This window comes from Geotrypetes seraphini, chromosome 4 (assembly GCF_902459505.1).
Source record: "Geotrypetes seraphini chromosome 4, aGeoSer1.1, whole genome shotgun sequence".
NCBI lineage: Eukaryota > Metazoa > Chordata > Amphibia > Gymnophiona > Dermophiidae > Geotrypetes > Geotrypetes seraphini.
In genome coordinates this window covers 137,689,524-137,710,042 of record NC_047087.1, presented here as the reverse complement: position 1 = coordinate 137,710,042, position 20,519 = coordinate 137,689,524, and the positions used below count along the sequence as shown (strand labels likewise).

The window sequence follows — 20,519 nt, the reverse complement described above, 5'->3', positions numbered from 1 at the left end:
GGCTACCGATTCGAGCCAGAATTCAATTCAAACTATACTGTATACTCTTCAAAGTAATTAACGGTACTGCACCTACCTATCTAAACGATCGCCTAAACCGTAACCTTCCACCCAGAACAAGAAGAACACTGACACCATTCTCATACCCACCACTCAAAGGCACTCATCGCAAAAAGCTTTATGATAACCTCCTAGCAACACATGCAGCAAAACTCGAATCCTCCATCACCAGATTGTTAACCACAACATCTGACCTCAAAGCATTCCGTAAAGAAATCAAAACACTGCTGTTCAAAAAGTATATACAATCTACCTAATCTCCCTCTCCTCTCCCCAAGAAATCAAAACACTGCTGTTCAAAAAGTATAAACAATCTACCTAATCTCCCTCTCCTCTTCCCCACTTCTCCGACCAGGCTCTGCTCACTCCCTGGCACCATACCCTCAATCGACCAATAAAAAACAAAACAAAAAAAAAACAAAACGAAAGGCAAAGAAAGCTACCTGAAATCTAAATTATCATACCGAAATCGACTATCTACCAACGTATGGAATCAGACTACTTGCTATGTAATGTAATGTAACCTGACTTATCTTCTGATGTTAAGTCTATACCCTCAATCTGTATTTTCCAATGTCATATACCTTCCTGGAAATGTCCAGTTCTCTTCTTATGTAATCCGCTTTGAACCGCAAGGTACAAGCGGAATAAAAATCACTAATGTAATGTAATCTATCTGAACTGAGGAGACTCGCTCTGTGCTAGGCGGGAAGGCACTTGCGCATGCACGGTGTGGCTGACTCAAAATTTCTGAAGTTTTCTACAAGCAAGTATGCTTGCGAGGCTGTCCGCATCCGGGCTCCGTGGATGACGTCACCCATATGTGAGAATAGCTGCCTGCTGTCCCTGGATAACAACTGTTATGGTAAGTAACTGTGCTTTTTGGGCCCTGCAAGCCACAGGCCATTTTCCAAGACTTTTACCTTTAAGCTAAGAGACTTTGTTTCTTTCCTTGAGCCTGTGAAGTAACAGGGCTCTGGGGTTCTCGTAATAGACTTTTGTTGCACCTTCCAAGTGTGTCCAGACTGTGTGTACACAAGCTTTTAGCTCAAAGAATCTGCTCATGCAATCACAGTAACCTTACAGACTTCTAGATCACTCTGATATCCACTTCCTTATATGTACAGGGATCTGTTCTGATCCCTCTTTTTGACATTTTCCTCAGCCTCATGCAATCCTATTTCAAGATCTCTTGGTTTCTGCCTACTGCTATGTGATGATATCCTACTGGTCCCTTACTTCAGCTATTAGAGTTTCGCTTTTAGTCGCACATTATCCCCTAAATTCTATAAAGTCCACCTAAAGTTAAGTGCCTATATCGGTGTGTCTAGCTAATGTAGGCGCCTGACTTAATTGATTAATAGGCCAAGTTGACGCCAATAATTGTCACTTAACAGCTCATAATTCTGAATTGGAATTAATTGAAAACCCTGACTATGCTAACAAAGTAACACTCTGTTAAAGAAATGTAAAATTTCTACAGAGAATACATTTTTACATTACATTACATTAGTGATTTCTATTCCGCCAATACCTTGCGATTCAAGGTGGATTACATAAAAGTTTTCAGAAATTACATAAAAGTTTACAGAAATAGCATGTCGTAAGAGTTACATATGAATTACCAAAGAGTTGTCGAGATCTTAAGGTGATAAATGTTTGGGTAATAAGAATTACCAGAGAGTTGACGAGATCTTAAGGTGGTAAGTGTTGGGTATATAGAGGCATTTAGCATTATTTGGGTAGTTGGGGGCATATTAGAGTATATTAAGGGTATAGAGTTGGTAGGTGGGGTTTGGGTAGGAACAGGTCGTGTTAGATAGGTTTTATGTATTTTTTGAAGAGTAGGGTTTTAGTATCTTTCTTGAAAGTTTTGTAGTCTGTGATCGATGATAACAGAATGGTGATTTGTCTGTCCAGTTTAGCTACTTTGGTGGCTATTAGATTGTCATATAATTTTCCTCGTTTAACATTTTTGGTTGGTGGGTGTATGAATAGTGAGTGGGTTCTCCTGTGCCTGGTTGAGGTGGATTGGGTTAGTTGGTTATTCCAGTAGGTTGGGCTTTCTCCGTTAATAGCTTTGAATAGTAGGCAGTAGAATTTGAAGTGTACTCTTGCTTGTGTTGGGAGCCAGTGAGAGTCATGGTATGCTTCTGTAATATGGTCATATTTTTTCAGTGAGTAGATGAGTCTTAGGGCTGTATTTTGTATAGTTTGTAATTGTTTTATCATTGTCGCTGTACATGGGAGGTATAGTATGTTGCAGTAGTCTATTAGTCCAAAGATAAGGGGTTGTACCAAAAGTAGGAATTGTTTCCTGTCGAAGAATTTTTGGATTTGTCTGAGATTTCTCATGGTCACGAATGATGCTTTTATTACTTTGTTGATTTGTGGTTGCATCGTACAGCCTCTGTCAATAAGTACTCCCAGAAGTTTTAGTGTAAGTTGAATAAGGTATGAGATCGAGTTTATTACTAGATTTGTTAAGGTAGGAGTTTTACTGTTTTCTAGGAGGATGAAGATAGTAAAGAATTATTATTAGTTCTAAAATCTTGATATCATACCTTATATTAAAAATATACCAAGGTCATTACAAGCAATCCCCGGGTTAAGAACTAGTTCCATTTTTAAACTATTCTTAAGTTGAATTTGTATGTAATTCAGATCCTGTACACTACACAGTCTACAAAAAAATTAAAGAACATTAAAGAAACATCCCTCAAAATAAAGTACTGTAATTTAAACAGAAAGAAATGATAGGAGGTTTACACTTTTGTACACTGTTCCCTCTCCACCACTACCGCATCCAACATTTCTCACCCTCATCTTTCTCTTCCCCATGCATCTGTAAATCACGCCTCTCCCACCAATACTGTATGTTCATAATGTAAGAGGGAAGGCTTCTAACTCAGTGCATGTAGGAGTGCTGCTTGTGGATTTGCAAAAAGAAGTGCAGCTGGGAGGAGGCAGCCGGCCAGTGGAGGTAAACAGGGTGGTGGGAGGGAGGCATGAATTTGGGACACAGAACAGAGGGAAGAATGACAAGGGTTGTGTTGGGACATGGAAGGGAAGAAGAGGGGGCGCTTTGGCATAGAAAGGGAGAGGCAGGACCCCAGTTCATCAGTACAAGTCCAAAGTAAGTTGGACATTCTTAACCTGGGGACAGCCTGTACAATAAAACAAATTAAAAATCTCCCCATTCACCAACGCCACCAAAAATACTCAAAAATCATAATCACTAATTTAGTATCCTTTGTTTACAAAACACTTATTTTATGCACAATTTGGGGGACAAAAGCCATCTCAAATAAGCATTTACCAACTTAATGGTATTTTAAACAATTGCCTTCATATGGAGCAACACTGTGATCCAAATAAACTAGAAGTTGATGCATGAATCATGTCGGGGTATAATCTTTGCAAGCTGGCTTTGGATTTTCCCCAACCCCCTCCTGAGACCATATCTGCTTGCTTACTATTTCCTGTAAGCTGATGGCATGTATAAAGAAACGAAACTTAGCTTTCTTCAGAAACGAAACTTATCTTTCTTCCACAAATGGTTATACACGGAAACTGTCCTATATCATTAGCTTGTAAATGCGCATGTACAAGGTCCTATAAATATATGTACTTGGACACTGAATAAATGGAAATCTCTTTAGATAGCTACGGTTTGCATGAGCATGTGTTTATTTCTAAGGAGATTTTCCCCAGCTGCATCTGTGTTAGAGACAACAGAGTGTGAGCGAGGCTTTATTGGGACCAGACCCTTTTCAGCTGGGGGCTACGTCCGGGATTGGATCGGTACCGGGCTCTATTGAGTATGGATTTCTGAATCTTGAATTCTGTTCTCCAATACTCACTGGTGTCCGTGTCCTTTTCCAAATCCTTATTTGTTATTAAGACTTTTGGGAAGTCTATTATGGAGTTTTGGGAACTCCTGCAGTACATTTGAGTGGCCACACATTCTTTTGGGAAGAATGATATCATTAATAGAAACGCCTGCCCGCTCTGTTGTCTGTGGGGGTAAAAGCTTTGTGCATGCACTTCTTCTTTCTATCGTTTAAAGTATAAGATTTATAGAGTATAAGATTTATATTACATTGTATATTATTACTGTGTCTTGCTTATAAGGTAAGGTAAGCAAGATTTGTGTATTACCACGTTGTGTTTTGTAATGGGTCAGAAAGGCACTAAGGATCCTCCCCCTCCTAAGAAAGATGAGACTTGTAAAGCTTATGTTGCCCGTGTGTGTGAAACTAGATTTTATCTTATTGACCCTTGGGTAGATAATATAGCTGGTTGGACTGATGGACTTCGTAGTTCAAGTTGCATTGCCTATAAGCTTATCACTGAGGCAGGAAATACTATAATGTGGAATGAATTGCAAGCAGAGCTCGATAGCTGTTTTAAGTCTAGATCCTCCCTTCCTACTGCAGTAGCTTTTAAACAGAAACCCGCCAAAAACTGTCGTCTAAAACAGTCTGACCCTGACTCATATTTTGAGTCCCTCCTTCGACTGCTATCCTCTGATTTGGAGGAAACTTCTGTCGCTTATTGTGCCGTGTTTGACTGCCAACCCTTAGATCTCTGTTGCTCAGTTTTCAGAAGTGATTTGTTCTGTGCTGGCTCATAAAAAACATTCGGTTTTACAGGCTCTCTCTTGTGCAGAGCAGGCTAATGCTTTTCTCACTGACCAGCTGCCAGAAAGATTTACAAGTTGTAAATTCTCGCTGTGCTTATTTGGACATGCTAGTCACTGACCTCAAGGATTCTGGTTTACATATTACTTTTTCTAACTTAAAGCAACATTCCTCTGATTTGCAGTCTGAATTAGACAGAGCAAGAGCACTTTTGGCTGCCAGACCAGCTCCTGTTGTTTCTGCTTGTGTCCATTGTCCGTCTTTAGTGTCAAAATTAGACCAGCTCCGTGCGCAGAAATCTGAGTTGGATCAGAACTTACTCACACTTATCGGGATCTGCGCATGAATGCTAAACCTTCTATGGGAATTAATGGGGTTTTGACTAAATCTTATCGTATGATGCCCCTGTCTGTAGCTCACCCAGATACAGGCACCACTCTATTTAAGCACTCTTTTCTCATAATTCTTCACTGCCCTGTTAGCCTTCTTGGTCGAGATCTTTTCTTCCCTCTCCTCAATCAGCTCAATACAGATGATGCGGGAGGCTTGCATGTCCTTTCCCCTGTCATTCCCATTCGTCCTCCATCCACATTCTACTTCTCCACTTGTCCAGACACGCCTTTGCCCCTCCCCTTAGACTCCTCGGTCTGGGCTTCTGCTGACACTGATGTAGGCTCTATTTCATGTACTCCTTATCGTGCTTCCCTGAAATCACTCATCCCCTTGTTTACCTTATGGCTGTCAATACTTTGGTAGTCCCCATTGCACCCATCGTCCCTGACATTCCATCCCTCCTCTCCTCCATTCCACCTGCAGCCACCACTTTTTCTGTCATTGACCTTAAAAATACCTTCTTTTCCATCCCTGTTAATGAAGCTACTCAGCCAATTTTTGCCTTCACTTTCCAGCAACAACAGTATACTTGGTGTAGAATGTCTCAGGGCTATGTTGATTCCCCTGTGGTGTTCTCCATTGTCCTTCGGGCTACGCTGCAGCCATGGACAGCCCCTCATGGTTCTGTCCTCATCCAGTATGTGGACGACCTCCTATGTTCCATAACTCAGGAGACCAGTCAAGCCGATAGTTTGGACCTTTTACAATGGTTATTTGTGTGTGGTCACAAGGTGTCACAAAAGAAACTGCAATGGTGTAAATCGAGGTGGAATACCTGGATTTTGTCCTGTCTCACGGTCAGAGGAAAATTAGTACTTCTCGCATTGCTGCTGTTCTGGGTCTGCCCCGCCCAGCTACCAAGAAGGATATGCTCACTTTTCTTGGTATGATTGGTTATTGCCGCCATTGGAACCCTGATTTTTCCTTCTATGACCAGATTCTGATACAGGCCCTGGGTTCTGAAATGACTGATCTTATGAAATGGACTAAAGAGATGTTGGATGCTTTTGGACATTTGAAATGTGCTTTGGTTTCTAGCCCGGGCCTGGCCTGGGTCTTCCTGATTATGACCAAATGTTTCATCTCTTTGCTCGAGACAATTGTAAAACCATGGCGGGAGTCCTGGCACAAGATCATGGTGGTAAATTATGCCCTGTTGCTTTCTTTTCTAAGGTCACTCCTGTCCAAGTACAAGGCATGCCTGCCTGTTTCAGAGCCCTGGCTGCAAGTGCTATGGTGGTAGAAATGGCCACTCCTCTGACCCTTGGTCATCCCACTACCCTCCATATCTCTCACGATATCCAAGCCCTCCTTCGCAACATCCATACCCAGCACATGTCTGCCCAGCGCCTTAGTGGTTATGAGGTCATCCTCCTTTCTAATTCCAATCTCTCCATCAGATATTCCACCCCGTAGCTGCCTTATCCTCCCCTTCTACCCATGTTCTCCTTCCTGTTCTTCCCCCTCCCTCTCTTTTTTCCCAACTCCAATTCTTTGCTAACTCCTCTGAACTTGATGGCATTGGTCATCGTAGTGCTCGCTCGACATTTCAACTTCTTGCCAGTGACTTTTTCATTCTTGACTTACCCCACCTCATCTTTTACACACTTACAGATTGACTTTACTCATATTCCCCATGCCACCGGGACCCGACAGGGCTATGCCCTTGTTATTGTTGACATGTTCTCCCGATGGCCTGAAGTTTTTCCCACCACCAATGAAACAGCCCAGACCGTGGTGAACATTTTACTTTGCGAGGTCATCCTTAGGTGGGAATAATAATAATAATAATAATTTATTTTTTTGTATGCCGCCATACCCAGGGAGTTCTAGGCGGTTCACAACAAATAGATGAATTACATACAGTGCGATTGAGAAAAGAAGAACATAGCAAGGTAATCGAAAGGTCAAAACTAGTTTACATTGACAATTTAGGTGAGGGAAGGGCTAATACAGAGCATATATAGTATGTACTGTAAGAGAATACAATTGGATTTATGAGAAGGGGGAACAAAGCATATTAGATGAGAGGGTGGAGCAAAATCTTGGAAGGGTGGGGAAAAAGTAAAGGAAGAGATGGGAAGCGTTGAGGAGGGGGAGGGGAGGGTTAAGGATTTGATTTGTTGCAAAGAAGAGATTTTGATCTGTTTTCTAATGTGCAGAAGGGGAACATTAAGGCGGAAGTGGAGAGCATTAAGGATTTGGTCCATTGAAAAGTAGAGTTTTGAGCTTTTTTTCTAAAATGGAGATATGAAGAGGCATCAAGTATAATTTGGGCGAGCCATGAATTTAGTTTGGCCGCTTGAAAAGAGAAGGTTCGTTCGATGAATCTTTTAAGATGACACGATTTCAGTGAGGGAAAAGCGAACATAGTTATTCTGCGGGAGCTCTTATTATTATAGTTCAGGTTGAAGTGGGGGTAAAGATAGTCTGGTGACATACCAGATACGGTTTTGTAGCAGATGCAAGAGAACTTAAATAGGACTCTGGCTTCGAATGGTAGCCAGTGCAACTTGTGGTAGAAAGGGGATATGTGTTCCCATTTCTTCAGGCCAAAGATAAGGCGGATGGCAGTATTTTGGACCAATCTGAGCTTCTTGGTGATTTTCTTAAAGGCGCCTAGATAAATGATGCTATAGTAGTCCAGGACACTAAGAATAGAAGCTTGGACCAGCAGACGAAAGGAGGTGTCATCAAAGTATTTTTTAATGGTGCGGAGTTTCCAGAGCACCAAGATACTTTTCTTAAACACTAGGTCAGTGTGTTTCTCCAGTGTGAGATGCTTGTCTAAGGTGACTCCTAGTATTTTTAAGGATTGCTCAATACAGTAGTCTAGACCATTGACATGTATCGCAGTTTCCTTGATTTTGTCGTTTGGGGATATTAAGAAGAATTTAGTTTTTTCTGGGTTTAGCTTTAGTCTAAACGCTGTCATCCAAAGTTCGATCTGATTTAGGGTGAAAGATAGTGAGTTTAGAAGCTCTGAGGTAAGGTAAGAGAGCGGAATGATTATGGTGATGTCTTCTGCGTAGATGAAGAATTTGAGCTTTAAACTCTGCAGTAGAGAGCTGCACGGGAACGGGGACGATGGGAATCACGCGGGACCCGCGGGTTCCCCTTTCGGGTCACAGGAATCCCATGGGGACGCCCCTAGGGTCGTGGGGATCCCATGGGGACGCCTCCGAGGTTCGCGGGGTTCCTGCGGGGCTGGATGTACTAAGTCGCGCGGCTTTTCTCCCTACCTGCTCTGCTTGCAGCACAGAGCCCAACGGAAGTCTTCCCGACGTCAGCGCTGACGTCGGGAAGACTTCCGTTCGGCTCTGTGCTGCAGGCAGGGTAGGTAAGGAGGAGTAGCCTCGCGGCTCGAGTGGCTACCAAGGGAGGGGTGCAGCACAGCCGGCCAGGTCCCCTTATTTTTATGGCGCTTCCCCGACCAACCAACAACAGCCCTGGTCTGACAAACCTCCCTGCCCTTAACCACGAATCTAAATTACCTTCTTACAGCAGCTGTAAGAAGGAAATTTAGATTCGCGGTTAAGGACAGGGAGGTTTGTCAGACTGGGGCTGTTGTCGGTCGGTCGGTCGGTCGGTCGGGGAAGCGCCACAAAAGTAAGGGGACCTGGGCGAGAGAGAATGAGGGGGGGAGAAGGACGCTGAAAGGCCATGGGGAAGACGGGGGGGGGAAGGACACTGAAAGCATTTGTGGAAGACAGAAGGGGGAGAAGGACGCTGACAGGACATGGGGAAGACGGGGGGAGAAGGACGCTGAAAGCACATGGGGAAGACAAAGGGGTGGAGAAGGACGCTGAAAGGATATGGGGAAGACGGGGGGGTGGAGAAGGACGCTGAAAGGCTGTGGGGAAGACGGGGGGTGGAGAAGGAAGCTGAAAAGTCATGGGGAAGACAGAGAGGGAGAAGGACGCTGAAAGGACATGGGGAAGACAGAGGGGGGAGAAGGACACTGAAAGGACATGGGGAAGACAGAGGGGGGAGAAGGACACTGAATGAAAGGACATGGGGAAGACAGAGGGGGGAGAAGGACACTGAAAGGACATGGGGAAGACAGAGAGGGGAGAAGGACGCTGACAGGACATGGGGGAGAAGGACGCTGAAAGGAAATGGGGAAGAGAGAATGGGGAGAAGACGCTGGCAGGGAAGAAGACAGAGATGCAGGACTATGGGGGGAGCGTAGGGAAGAAGATGGGTGCCAGACCAATTTGGAAGGGGGGAGAAAGGGAGAGGCACAGTAACAGAGCAAATGGAAGACGCAGAAGGAAGTGAGACAGTGGATGGAAGGAACTGAATGAGAGCATGAGGAAAGCAGAAACCAGGCAACAAAGGTAGGAAAAGAATTCTATTTCTTTTTTTTTTTTTGCTTCAGGATAAAGTAGTATATTAGTTGTGTTGATAAAAATTTATAAACAAAAGAGGCTCTGATAGAAACCCGTTTACAAAGTATGTATTCTTCCCAATTAATATTTCCAAATTAATAAAGTCTTTTTGCTTATTTGTAAATGGGTTTCTACCAGAGCCTTTAATTCAGTAGCATAATTAAATGAAATAACTATTTCTGAAGTTTATAGGGACTGGCGGGGACGGAAGGGATTTCTCACGGGGACGGGCGGGGATGGAGGGGGTTCCTCACGGGTACGGGTGGGGACGGGTGGGATTCCTCACAGGGATGGGTGGGGACGGGTGAGACTTTGGCGGGAACGGGTGGGATTTCTGTCCCCGCGCAACTCTCTACTCTGCAGGAGGTTTCCTAGGGAGGCAAGGTAGATGTTAAATAGGGTGGGGGACAAGGGGGAGCCTTGTGGGACCCCACAAGGGTTGTCCCAGCTGTAAGAGGTAGTGTCATCCTTGAACACCTTGTAGATTCTTGTTGTCAAGAATTTGTGGAACCAATTGAGAACATGACCTGAGATTCCAATAGAGACAGTCTAGTAGAGTGGTATGGTCAACCAAGTCAAATGCGCTACTCAGATCGAGTTGCAGTATTAGAGCGCTTGAGCCTTGGCTGAATAGTTGATGAAGGTAATCAAGCAGAGAAGCTAAAATTGTTTCAGTGCTGTGACCTGACCGGAAACCGGATTGATTGTCATGTAAGATATTGTGTTTTTCTAAGTATGTGTTGAGTTTGGTGTTTACTATTCTAATCTAATCTAAACCTTAAGTTTATATTCCTTCTGCTATTTTGGTAGTCAGGGGGATATTGGCGATAGGTCTGAAGTTGGATGCAGTGTTAGATGGCTCTTTAGTATTTTTCTTAATTGGTGTAATCATAATGTGCCCTTGTTCTACTTGGAACTTCCCAGAGGATAGAGAGTTGATCCAAATCATCATTTTGGCCTTAAAATTGACTGGGGCTGATTTCATGACATTAGGGGGACAGGTATCTAGTCTGCAGTAGGAATTGGCATACTTATTGTAGTGTTTACTAAAAGTTTGCCAGTCTATGGGTGAGAATGTATTCCAGAATAGGTCGGCTCTGGAGTCGTCTGAGTCTAGTAGAATGGGGTAACACCAGTGGGGCTTGGTTGGGTCGATGAGGGAGGATCTTAGTTTTTGTATTTTGGAGATGAAGAAATCCGCCATGCTGTTTGCAGTTAGAGTGGGCTCTTCGGGTGTGTCGATAAATGTTTCTATATTGTATAGATCATTTACCAGTTTAAAAAGGTTGCTACTGTTGGTTGAGATGTCACCGATTTTGAGGGCATAGAAGTTTTAGCGTTTTTCTTTGGTCCAATTTTTGTAGATTTTTAATTTTTGTCTCCAGGCGGTTCTGTGCTCTTGTGATCCTGATTTTAGCCAAAGTCTTTCCGATTTTCTTAGGTCTCTCTTTAGCATTAGCAGTTCTGTGTCAAACCAGCCCTCTAGGTTTTTAAGTCTCTTTCTGCGTGTTTTAATGGGAGCCATTTTATTTAAGATATTGGTGCTATCATTAATCCAGGAGTTCATAAATTGATCGGTTTGTTTGTTTTGTTCTGATATGATCTCATAGTGAGACCAGAATTCTACGGGATTTATTTTGCCTCTGCTAGTATGGAATTTTTTATTTCTCGTTTTTGGGTTATTATTTGTTGGATGCCCCACCTACATTAACTCAGACAATGGTCCTGCTTTCACTGCCAGAGTATGCAAAGACTTAGCTACTGCACTCCACATTGAATGGAAATTTCATCTCCCATATCACCCACAGAGTTCCGGTATTGTTGAACGCATGAATAGGACTATCAAGGACAAAATCAGGAAGGCCGCAGCTGGTACATTTGTAAATTGTAAGAAATTCCTCCCTATTATTTTAGCTGAAATTAGGATGCAGCCTCACTCCACAACTGGCTACTCTCTCTTTGAAATCCTCATGGGATGACCCTTCCCCGCCCCATGGGTAGATAACCTCTCAGTAGTTGAGAGTAGTAATCTCCCTTTGATACAGGAAGAGTATATCTGAAAGCTCATAGAAACGTTAGGGCATGTTGAAAGAAATGTTGCTTGCACTTCTCCTTTCTCTCCACAGACTCCCACACATTTATTTCAACCTAGTGACACTGTCGTCCAAAAGCTCTTCAAGGACAGGAAACAGTCGGACTTTTCCTTTGGACCTCCTACTACTGTGATCGCTGCAACCAGGACCGCCATACTCACGGAGGAGTCTCCTATTTGGATACACGCCAGTCGATTGAAGAGGGTTGACCTAAAACCCCAGAAGCAAGCCTTCCCTGCGCAAACCTCCTCCTCTCCATTGGAGTAGCACGATGATTTTGCCGCATCATTCCAGCAACTTTATCATTCTCCTCCTAACAGCAACACTGCTAGTCTTTTTTCCTGTATGGATCATCACCAACTGTGTCTATAGGGATGATGAGTCCTGGGTCCAGGAAATTTTCTGTCCATACCCATCCGTAAATGGCACTCCTTCGTGACCATGGCGTCAAGCTGGAATACCTTCTCCCATGGGTTGCCCCCCAGTTGGAATCCAAAAGGATAAACAGCATATTACCTTCTGGTACAACTCCACCAGTGTGCATGTAGCTACCTTCTCCTTTGATTATTGTGACATTATGGACTGTTCACAAATTGATGCCCTGTGGCAGTGCCACTGCTTCTGTGATATCCCTAAAACTAAAGATATATACATCTGTGTTACTGACTCATATTGGGGGTAGTTTTGATCCACATGTATACATAGATGCAATTGGGGGTCTCAAGAGGGGTTCCTGACGAGTTCAAGGCTCGAAATCAAGTTAAGGCTGGTTTTGAGTCCCTTATCCCCATCATCACTATCAATAAGAATGTTGATTGGATTAATTACATTTATTATAATCAGCAACGCTTTATGAACTATACCAGGGATGCCTTGCAAAGTATTGCTGATCAATTAGGCCCCACTTCTCAGATGACCTTCCAAAATCGCATGGCCCTAGATATGATCCTTGCTGAGAAAGGTGGTGTTTGTAAAATTCTTCCTGCCACTTCTTCCTGTTGCACCTTCATTCCTGACAATACAGGTCCTAAGGGTAAGATTACTGTGGCTATCAAGAAATTATATGACGCACTTAAGCGTAACTCTGGTTTGTCTAATCCTTGGGATCAGTATTTTGGTTGGATGCAGGGTTGGGTTAAAGACCTTATTCTTGTTGTAATCTCTATTATCATTTGCATCCTTATTGCTTCTGTACTTTTTAAATTGTTTATGTTGCATTGCTCTGATCACTGTTCCTAAACCCCCTCCTTGAGAGACTTATACGGAGTACCTCTCCCTCCACGCTACTGCCGTTTGCTTATGAGTCCCCACTTGGAGTATTCTGTTCAGTTTTGGAGACCGTATCTGGTGAAGGACACAAAAAGGCTTGAAGTGGTCCAGAGGATTGCAACGAAAATGATAGGAGGTTTGTGACAAAAGACGTATGAGGAGAAACTGGAAGCCATGAGTCTGTATACCTTAGTGGAAAGGAGGGACAGGGGAGATATGATTCAGATGTTCAAATACTTGAAAGGTATTAACATAGAACAAAATCTTTTCCAGAGAAAGGAAAATGGTAAAACCAGAGGACATAATTTGAGGTTGCAGGGTGGGAGACTCAAGAGCAATGTAAGGAAATTCTTCTTTATGGAGAGAGTGGTGGATGCCTGGAATGCGCTCCCGAGAGAGGTGGTGGAGAGGAAAATGGTGACGGAGTTCAAAAAGGTATAGGATGAATACAGAGGATCTAGAATCAGAAAATAATAGCAAATATTGAAGAACTAAGGCCAGTACAGGGCAAACTTGCATGGTCTGTGTCTGTATATGGTCGTTTGAGGGAGGATGGGCTGGGGAGAGTTTCAATGGCTGGGAGGGTGTAGATGGATTGGAGTGAGCTTTGACGGAGATTTCAGTAGTTAAAACCTAAGAACAGTACCAGGCAGAGCTTGAGATTCTTGCCCAGAAATAGCTAAGGAGAAGAAGAAGAAAAAAAAAATAAAAATCCAACACATTTTTAGATTGAATCAGGTTGGGTAGACTAGATGGATTATTCGGGTCTTTATCTGCCATCATCTACTATGTTACTATGTTAAAGGTATTCTATCCCTTTATTATTTTTATGGTATCTCTGAACCTTTTCTACTTGAACCATATCCATTTTGAGATGGACAACCAGATCTATATATAATGCTCAATTTGCAAACCCATAAGAGACCTATCCCTACAGATGTCTAATTCTTTACCTCTTGTTTCTCTTCTTTGCAGCTGTACACTATAAGTCGGGATGGTGTGCTTTGTGTCTGGAAGTGTGATACAGAGCTTGCTGGTCTGAAATCTCGGCTCCCTAAGAAAGAAATTGCAGTTCAGAAACTGGTATCAGAAGGAGAGCAAGATGAGGAAGAAGAATCGAAGGTGGAAGAAATCCATGGAAAAGCCAATCCAAATCAGCAGGAACATGGTGGAAAAGTGAAATATTCACGGACAGCAAAGTAAGCTAACTAGAAATACTGATGTTAGTAATTTGTGTTTGTAGGATGACAGAGTCTATCATTGCCTAATTTTAGGTGAATAGCATGAGGCCCTGGAATTTAAAGGAAGCAGTTTTGAGTAGTCTACATTATTTATAACATGCATAGAAACTTTTAACCCACATACAATGTGACCAGCCATCTGTTATTTTCCTGTGAAAATTAGCAGCTACAATATACTTTGCATTTGTTGTTTCTGAGCAGTTGAATGGGGACAAAATAACACATACACATTTTGAAAATTGAATATATGCTCCTGTGGCATATGTATATCCATGGGGACCTTTTTAGCTTGGCAAAGTGTGTGTATTCTATATAAGCTTATGGGTGCTTTTATCAGATAGAGGAGGGCAGTTTTGTGGGAGTGGTGGCCATCTTTGATTTGGGCGTTGTGGCAGTCTTGGGCATTGTTTGGGCATGGGAGAGTTTTTCTGGGGGTCCTACCCGTCTAGATCAATTCTATGGTGCCCGTGGAACTCTGGCTTAGATTTTGGCCCAACGCTGGCTGCAGCCATTTTTGAGGAAATTGGCAGACCCTGGCAGCTTGGTGAGGAGTAGATAAAAGTTACAGCATGAATTGACTATTGTGAGAGGTTTTTGACAGCATCTCGCATCCTTGGATAATAAATTGCCTTGAAATGTACAAAATAAACCGTGGGTTGATTGAGTACATCAAGCTGACCATGAAAATGAGAGAAACCACAGTCCATCTGAAGTATGAAGGACAATTTTGTTATTCCTATCATAAAGATCCAGTGTGAAACATTTTAAGGAAACTTCCTGTGGCCACACTTGTTTTGTTTAGGATTTAATCAACTGAGTACCTTTAATTACTGAGGCTATGGATTGAGTCTTCATTCTAAAAATGATGTAATTAAGAACATAAGCAATGCCTCTTCTGGGTCAGACCAGAGGTCCATCGTGCCCAGCAGTCCGCTCACGCGGCGGCCCATCAGGTCCAGGACCTGTATAGTAATTTTCTATCTATACCCTTCAATCCCCTTTTCCTTCAGAAAATCATCTAATCCCTTCTTGAAACCCAATAGCGTACTCTGTCCTATCACTCCCTCTGGAAGCACATTCCAGGTGTCCACCACCCTTTGGGTGAAGAAGAACTTCCTAGCATTGGTTCTGAATCTGTCCCCTCTCAATTTTTCCTAATGTCCTCTCGTTCTTGTAGTTTTTGAAAGTTTGAAGAATCTGTCTCTCTCCACTTTTTCTATGCCCTTCATGATCTTGTAAGTGTCTATATCATGTCCCCTCTAAGTCTCCGCTTTTCTAAGGAAAATTCAAAGGTGATGTTACAGTGGGGGAGGAGGAATCAAGGTGCTGTAAAAAGGTGAGTTACCATGGGAATCAGTAACCTATGATATAATAGTCCCACAGGTTTCAGACTCCCTTAGTAAATGAATAATGATGTTTGTTAACTACCTCGCAAGCAGCATTAACCTAGCAGTCCAGGAACATAGGGCCACAAAGCTATGAATTTTATGGAGAGAGAAAAAATTTCCATGGACAAAGAAAATGTGTGCAGAAAGTCATAGTGTATAAGCATACTTACATAGATTGTCTCTTCTATGAACTTCGGAAGGAAGCTCTCTTTGGCACAATGCAAGTACTATGGAGAGCATTATCAGTAAATCTGAGAGTTTGAGATTATACTCCACATACCCTAGCTTAACAGAGAGGTTCATGACTGGGCATTATACCTGAAAGTATGTGGAGAATTCTAGTTTGTATAGGGGGTTTCTAAACTTTTGTTCAATTTAAAATGGCACAGAGGATGGGATGAATGGAAGGTCCCTTTCAGAGTTGAAAGAGTGATAGGCATAGGAGCTAGCTTTGTGGGTGCCAGGGGGTGCTGAACACACTCAAACCGAACAAGCTCTTTCACCATGTCCTATAACAGATAATGTGTATTCCTGGTCATCAGCAGCAGATGAATCCAGAAACTTGTGGGTTATGACGGTCTATCAGCATCTTCACACGACCAACACTATCCTGGGAATCCACCTCCCTAATAGCAAAAGACCAGGTTCGTAGCCTCGTAGTGATACTAGACAGCCACCTATCCCTCTCAGCCCACGTCTTTACCTTCAGCAGCTCTGAAAAATCAAACCCTACCTTTCAAAAACAGATCTTACCCAGGTTCTCTATGCCTATGTGTTCTCGAGGATGGACTACTGCAACGCTATCTTCAACGGACTCCCCTCAAAAGATCTAAAACACCTTCAAAGGATACAGAACTCAGCAATCCGCCTCCTCTACGATCTCAACTTCCGTGACCCTATTACTCCAGCGCTGCGTGATGCGCACTGGTTACCAGTTAACAAATGTTGTGCCTTCAAAGCCCTAGAAATAGCACATGGTTATGGTTATAGTTTATTAATCTTGTTATACCGCTAGTTTATTTTACTGGTCCAAGTGTTTACAGAATATAATAAAAGTAAAATAAAACAAATATAATATAATAAAAAAGAACTCCATTATTTGATAGTATAGACCTATTCCATATAAACAGAAAATATACTAAGGAATATTCACTTATAAAAAGCATTCACTCCTAAGTAAAATCATACAAATATTGTTGAGCTTTGAAATTTCACCAGACTGCTAACGGAAGATCTAGAACAGGGATCTCAAAGTCCCTCTTTGAGGGCCGCAATCCAATTGGGTTTTCAGGATTTCCCCATGAATATGAATTGAAAGCAGTGCATGCACATAGATCTCATGCATATTCATTGGGGAAATCCTGAAAACTCGACTGGATTGCGGCCCTCAAGGAGGGATTTTGAGACCCCTGATCTAGAACATTCAGAATATATGAGCAATTTCGGATTGATTTAAATCTTGCCCGAATGCTTTGAAGAAAAACTGTTTAACATACATTGGTACCTCGGAATCCGAACTTGTTTTTCAGTAAATTTTGTCTCGGAATCCAAGCGTTGCTTTGGAATCTGAACCCCCCCCCCAGCCCTCCTAAGATCACCGGCAGGAGGGTGCCCAACCCCTCCTGCCGGACCCCTCCAACGGCCCTCTTAAAATCGCCGGCAGGAGGGTGCCCAACCCCTCCTGCCGGACCCCCCTACTGGCCCTCTTAAAATCGCCAGCAAGACGGTGCCCAACCCCTCCTGCCAGACCCCCCTGACGACCCTCTTAAAATCGCTGGCAGGAGGGTGCTTAACCCCTCCTGCCGGATCCCCCCCCCAACGAAACCCCCCACTCCGGAACTTCCATTTCATCACATACTTTGAATTCTTCCTCTCTGTACTCCAGAAGTTCATGCCCTATCTGGACCACAGAGCACAGTTTGAGTACCAGGAGGTTCTGGCCTCGCTGTCCCAACTCCGGCTTCAATTAATGCAGTCCTCCTACGATGCCTTCGACTCTCGGCTCGGGCCACAGCCTGCTCGGTGGCCATGCGCTGGCTGGCGTGGCTTAGGACCATCGACATGGACCCCAATCTCCAGGATAGGCTGGCCAATGTGCCATGCGCTGGTACCGACCTCTTCGACGAATCCATCGAGGCGGCAACCAAGAAGCTTTCGGACCACGAAAAGTCCTTCCAGTCCATCCTGCGTCCGAAGCCCAAACCTGCTCCTCCTCGTCCATCACACCCACCCTTGATCTACCAGCGGCGTTGCCACCTAAAAAGGCTCCGCCCATCCGTCAGCCTGTTAAGAGACTGCATCCTCAAAAGCAACAGCAGAAACCACATTCATCTGCTGCCCCTAAGGCTCCTCAGTCCTTTTGACTGTCTCAAAGAGGGCATAACTTCTGTCGTTCTGCCATTTTCAAGTTTACCACCGATTGGAGGTCGTCTCCATCATTTTCAACATCGATGGACGACGATTACCTCTGACCTCTGGGTCCTTTCCATCGTCAGGGAGGGATACTCCCTGCAATTCCATCAAGTTCCCCCGGAACATCCTCCAAGAGAGTATCCTTCCAACTTGACACAGACCACTCTTCTTCTTCAAGAAGCTCAGGCTCTACTACAGCTGGGGGCTGTCGAGCCAGTCCCTTTGGCCCAACAGAACAAGGGTTTCTACTCCCGGTACTCCTTGTGCCGAAGAAGACGGGCGATCTGCGCCCCATCTTGGATCTCAGGGCCCTCAACAAGTTTCTGGTCAAAGAAAAGTTTCGCATGTTGACCCTGGCATCCCTGTATCCCCTCCTCGAGCAGAACGGCTGGTTATGCTCTCTGGATCTCAAGGAGGCCTACACCCACATTCCCATTCATCCGGCCTCACGTCAATACCTCAGATTCAGGGTGGGACATCTTCATCTTCAATACCGAGTGCTCCCCTTCGGCCTAGCATCGTCACCCAGAGTCTTCACCAAGAGCCTGGTAGTGGTGGCCGCAGCGCTCAGGAACTATGGCCTCCAGGTGTTCCCCTACCTGGACCACTGGCTCATCAAGGATTCCACGTCTCAGGGAGTCGTCCTCGCGACACAGAAGACAATTTGGCTACTACAACATCTGGGGTTCGAGATAAACTTCCCAAAATCCCATCTTCAACCTTCCCAGACTCTTCCCTTCATCGGAGCTGTTCTGGATACTACCCAACTCAGAGCGTTCCTCCCTCCTGAGCATCTGGAAGCTCTCCTCCATCTTTGCCACTTGGTGTCCTCTCGCCCGTCCATCTCGGCGAGACACATGATGGTCCTCCTGGGCCACATGGCCTCTACAGTTCATGTGACTCCTTTTGCCAGACTTCAGCTCAGGATTCCCCAGTGGACCCTGGCATCTCAGTGGACGCAGATTTCCGACCCTCTGTCCCGACACATCCAGGTCACTCCTGCTCTGCAACAGTCTCTTCGCTGATCGATGCTATCCTCCAATCTATCCAGAGGTTTGTTGTTCCAAACGCCCCCCACCAAAAAGTCCTCACGACTGACTCGTCCACTTATGCCTGGGGGGCTCATCTGGACGGCCTCCACACTTAGGGTTATTGGACCAGCACGGTCCGCCAGCACCACATCAATCTCCTGGAACTCAGAGCGATTTCAATTCCCTCAACGCTTTCCAGCACCTGCTTCAGGACAAGGTGGTCCTCATTTGCACGGACAACCTAGTCACCATGTACTGTGTCAACAAGCAGGGAGGCACGGGATCAGCCTCCCTCTGCCAGGAAGCTCTGAAAGTTTGGGATTGGGCGATTCGCCACAACACCTTCCTCATTCAAGGGGCGGACAATGCTTTGGCGGACAATGCTTTGGCAAACAACTTGAGTCGTCTACTGCAACCCCACAAGTGGACCCTCCACTCAACGCCCCTTCATCACATCTTTTCTCAGTGGGGAACTCCTCAGATCGACCTCTTTGCAGCCCCCCACAACTTCAAACTGCCTCAGTTCTGCTCCAGGATCTACACTCCTCACCGCCTCGAGGCAGATGCTTTTTTCCTGGATTGGACGAATCTCTTTCTAAATGCGTTTCCTCCATTTCCTCTCATCCAGAAGACCCTAGTCAAACTCAAGTCAGACCATGCCACCATGATCCTGATCGCCCCACGGTGGCCCAGACAACATTGGTACTCCCTTCTACTTCAACTCAGCAGCAGGGAGCCCTTCCCTCTACCAGTCTTTCCATCGCTGCTTACACAGCATCAGGGATCTCTGTTTCATCCCAACCTGCAGTCTCTACATCTGACAGCTTGTTTCCTCTCAACATTAACCCCTCTCCAGTTCTCCCAACCTGTGAGAGATGTCCTGGAAGCTTCAAGGAAGCCCGCTACTAGACAATGCTACCACCAAAAGTGGACTAGATTTTCTGCTTGGTGTTTTTCTCATCATCATGAGCCACAACACTCCTCCTTGTCTTCAGTTTTGGATTATCTTTTGCACCTTTCTCATTCTGGTCTCAAGTCTACATCGATACAAGTCCATCTTAGTGCAATTGCTGCTTTCCATCAGCCTCTTCAAGGGAAACCTCTCTCTGCTCATCCGGTGGTTTCCAGATTCATGAAAGGACTCTTCCATGTCAATCCTCCCCTCAAACCGCCTCCAGTGGTTTGAGACCTCAATGGGGTTATTTCTCAGCTTATGAAATCTCCATTTGAACCTCTTCACAAGTATCATCTGAAGTATCTCACTTGGAAAGTGGCGTTACTCATCGGCCTCACTTTGGCCCGTCGAGTTAATGAGCTTCAAGCGTTGGTTGCGGATCCACTTTTCACAGTGGTCCTTCGCACTCATCCAAAATTCCTCCCCAAAATGGTCTCGGAATTTCATCTAAATCAATCCATCTTTCTTCCGGTGTTTTTTCCAAAGCCTTATTCTCATCCTGGAGAATCAGCTCTTCATACTCTGGACTGTAAACGTGCCTTGGCTTTCTACCTGGAACGCACCAAGCCACACAGAACTGCTCCTCAACTTTTCATCTCCTTTGATCTGAACAAGTTGGGACATTCCATCTCTAAGCGTACCA

The 20,519-nt window shown here is 44.4% G+C and overlaps 1 protein-coding gene across 1 annotated transcript in view; it reads left to right on the top strand.

Moving 5' to 3' along the window:
- Nucleotides 1-20,519, top strand: part of PWP2 (PWP2 small subunit processome component) — a 360,035-nt gene that overhangs the window by 126,156 nt on the left and 213,360 nt on the right. The window contains exon 7 of the mRNA XM_033941702.1: nucleotides 13,825-14,048. Coding sequence (XP_033797593.1) covers nucleotides 13,825-14,048 — 224 coding nt within the window. The remainder of the gene's footprint in view (nucleotides 1-13,824; nucleotides 14,049-20,519) is intronic.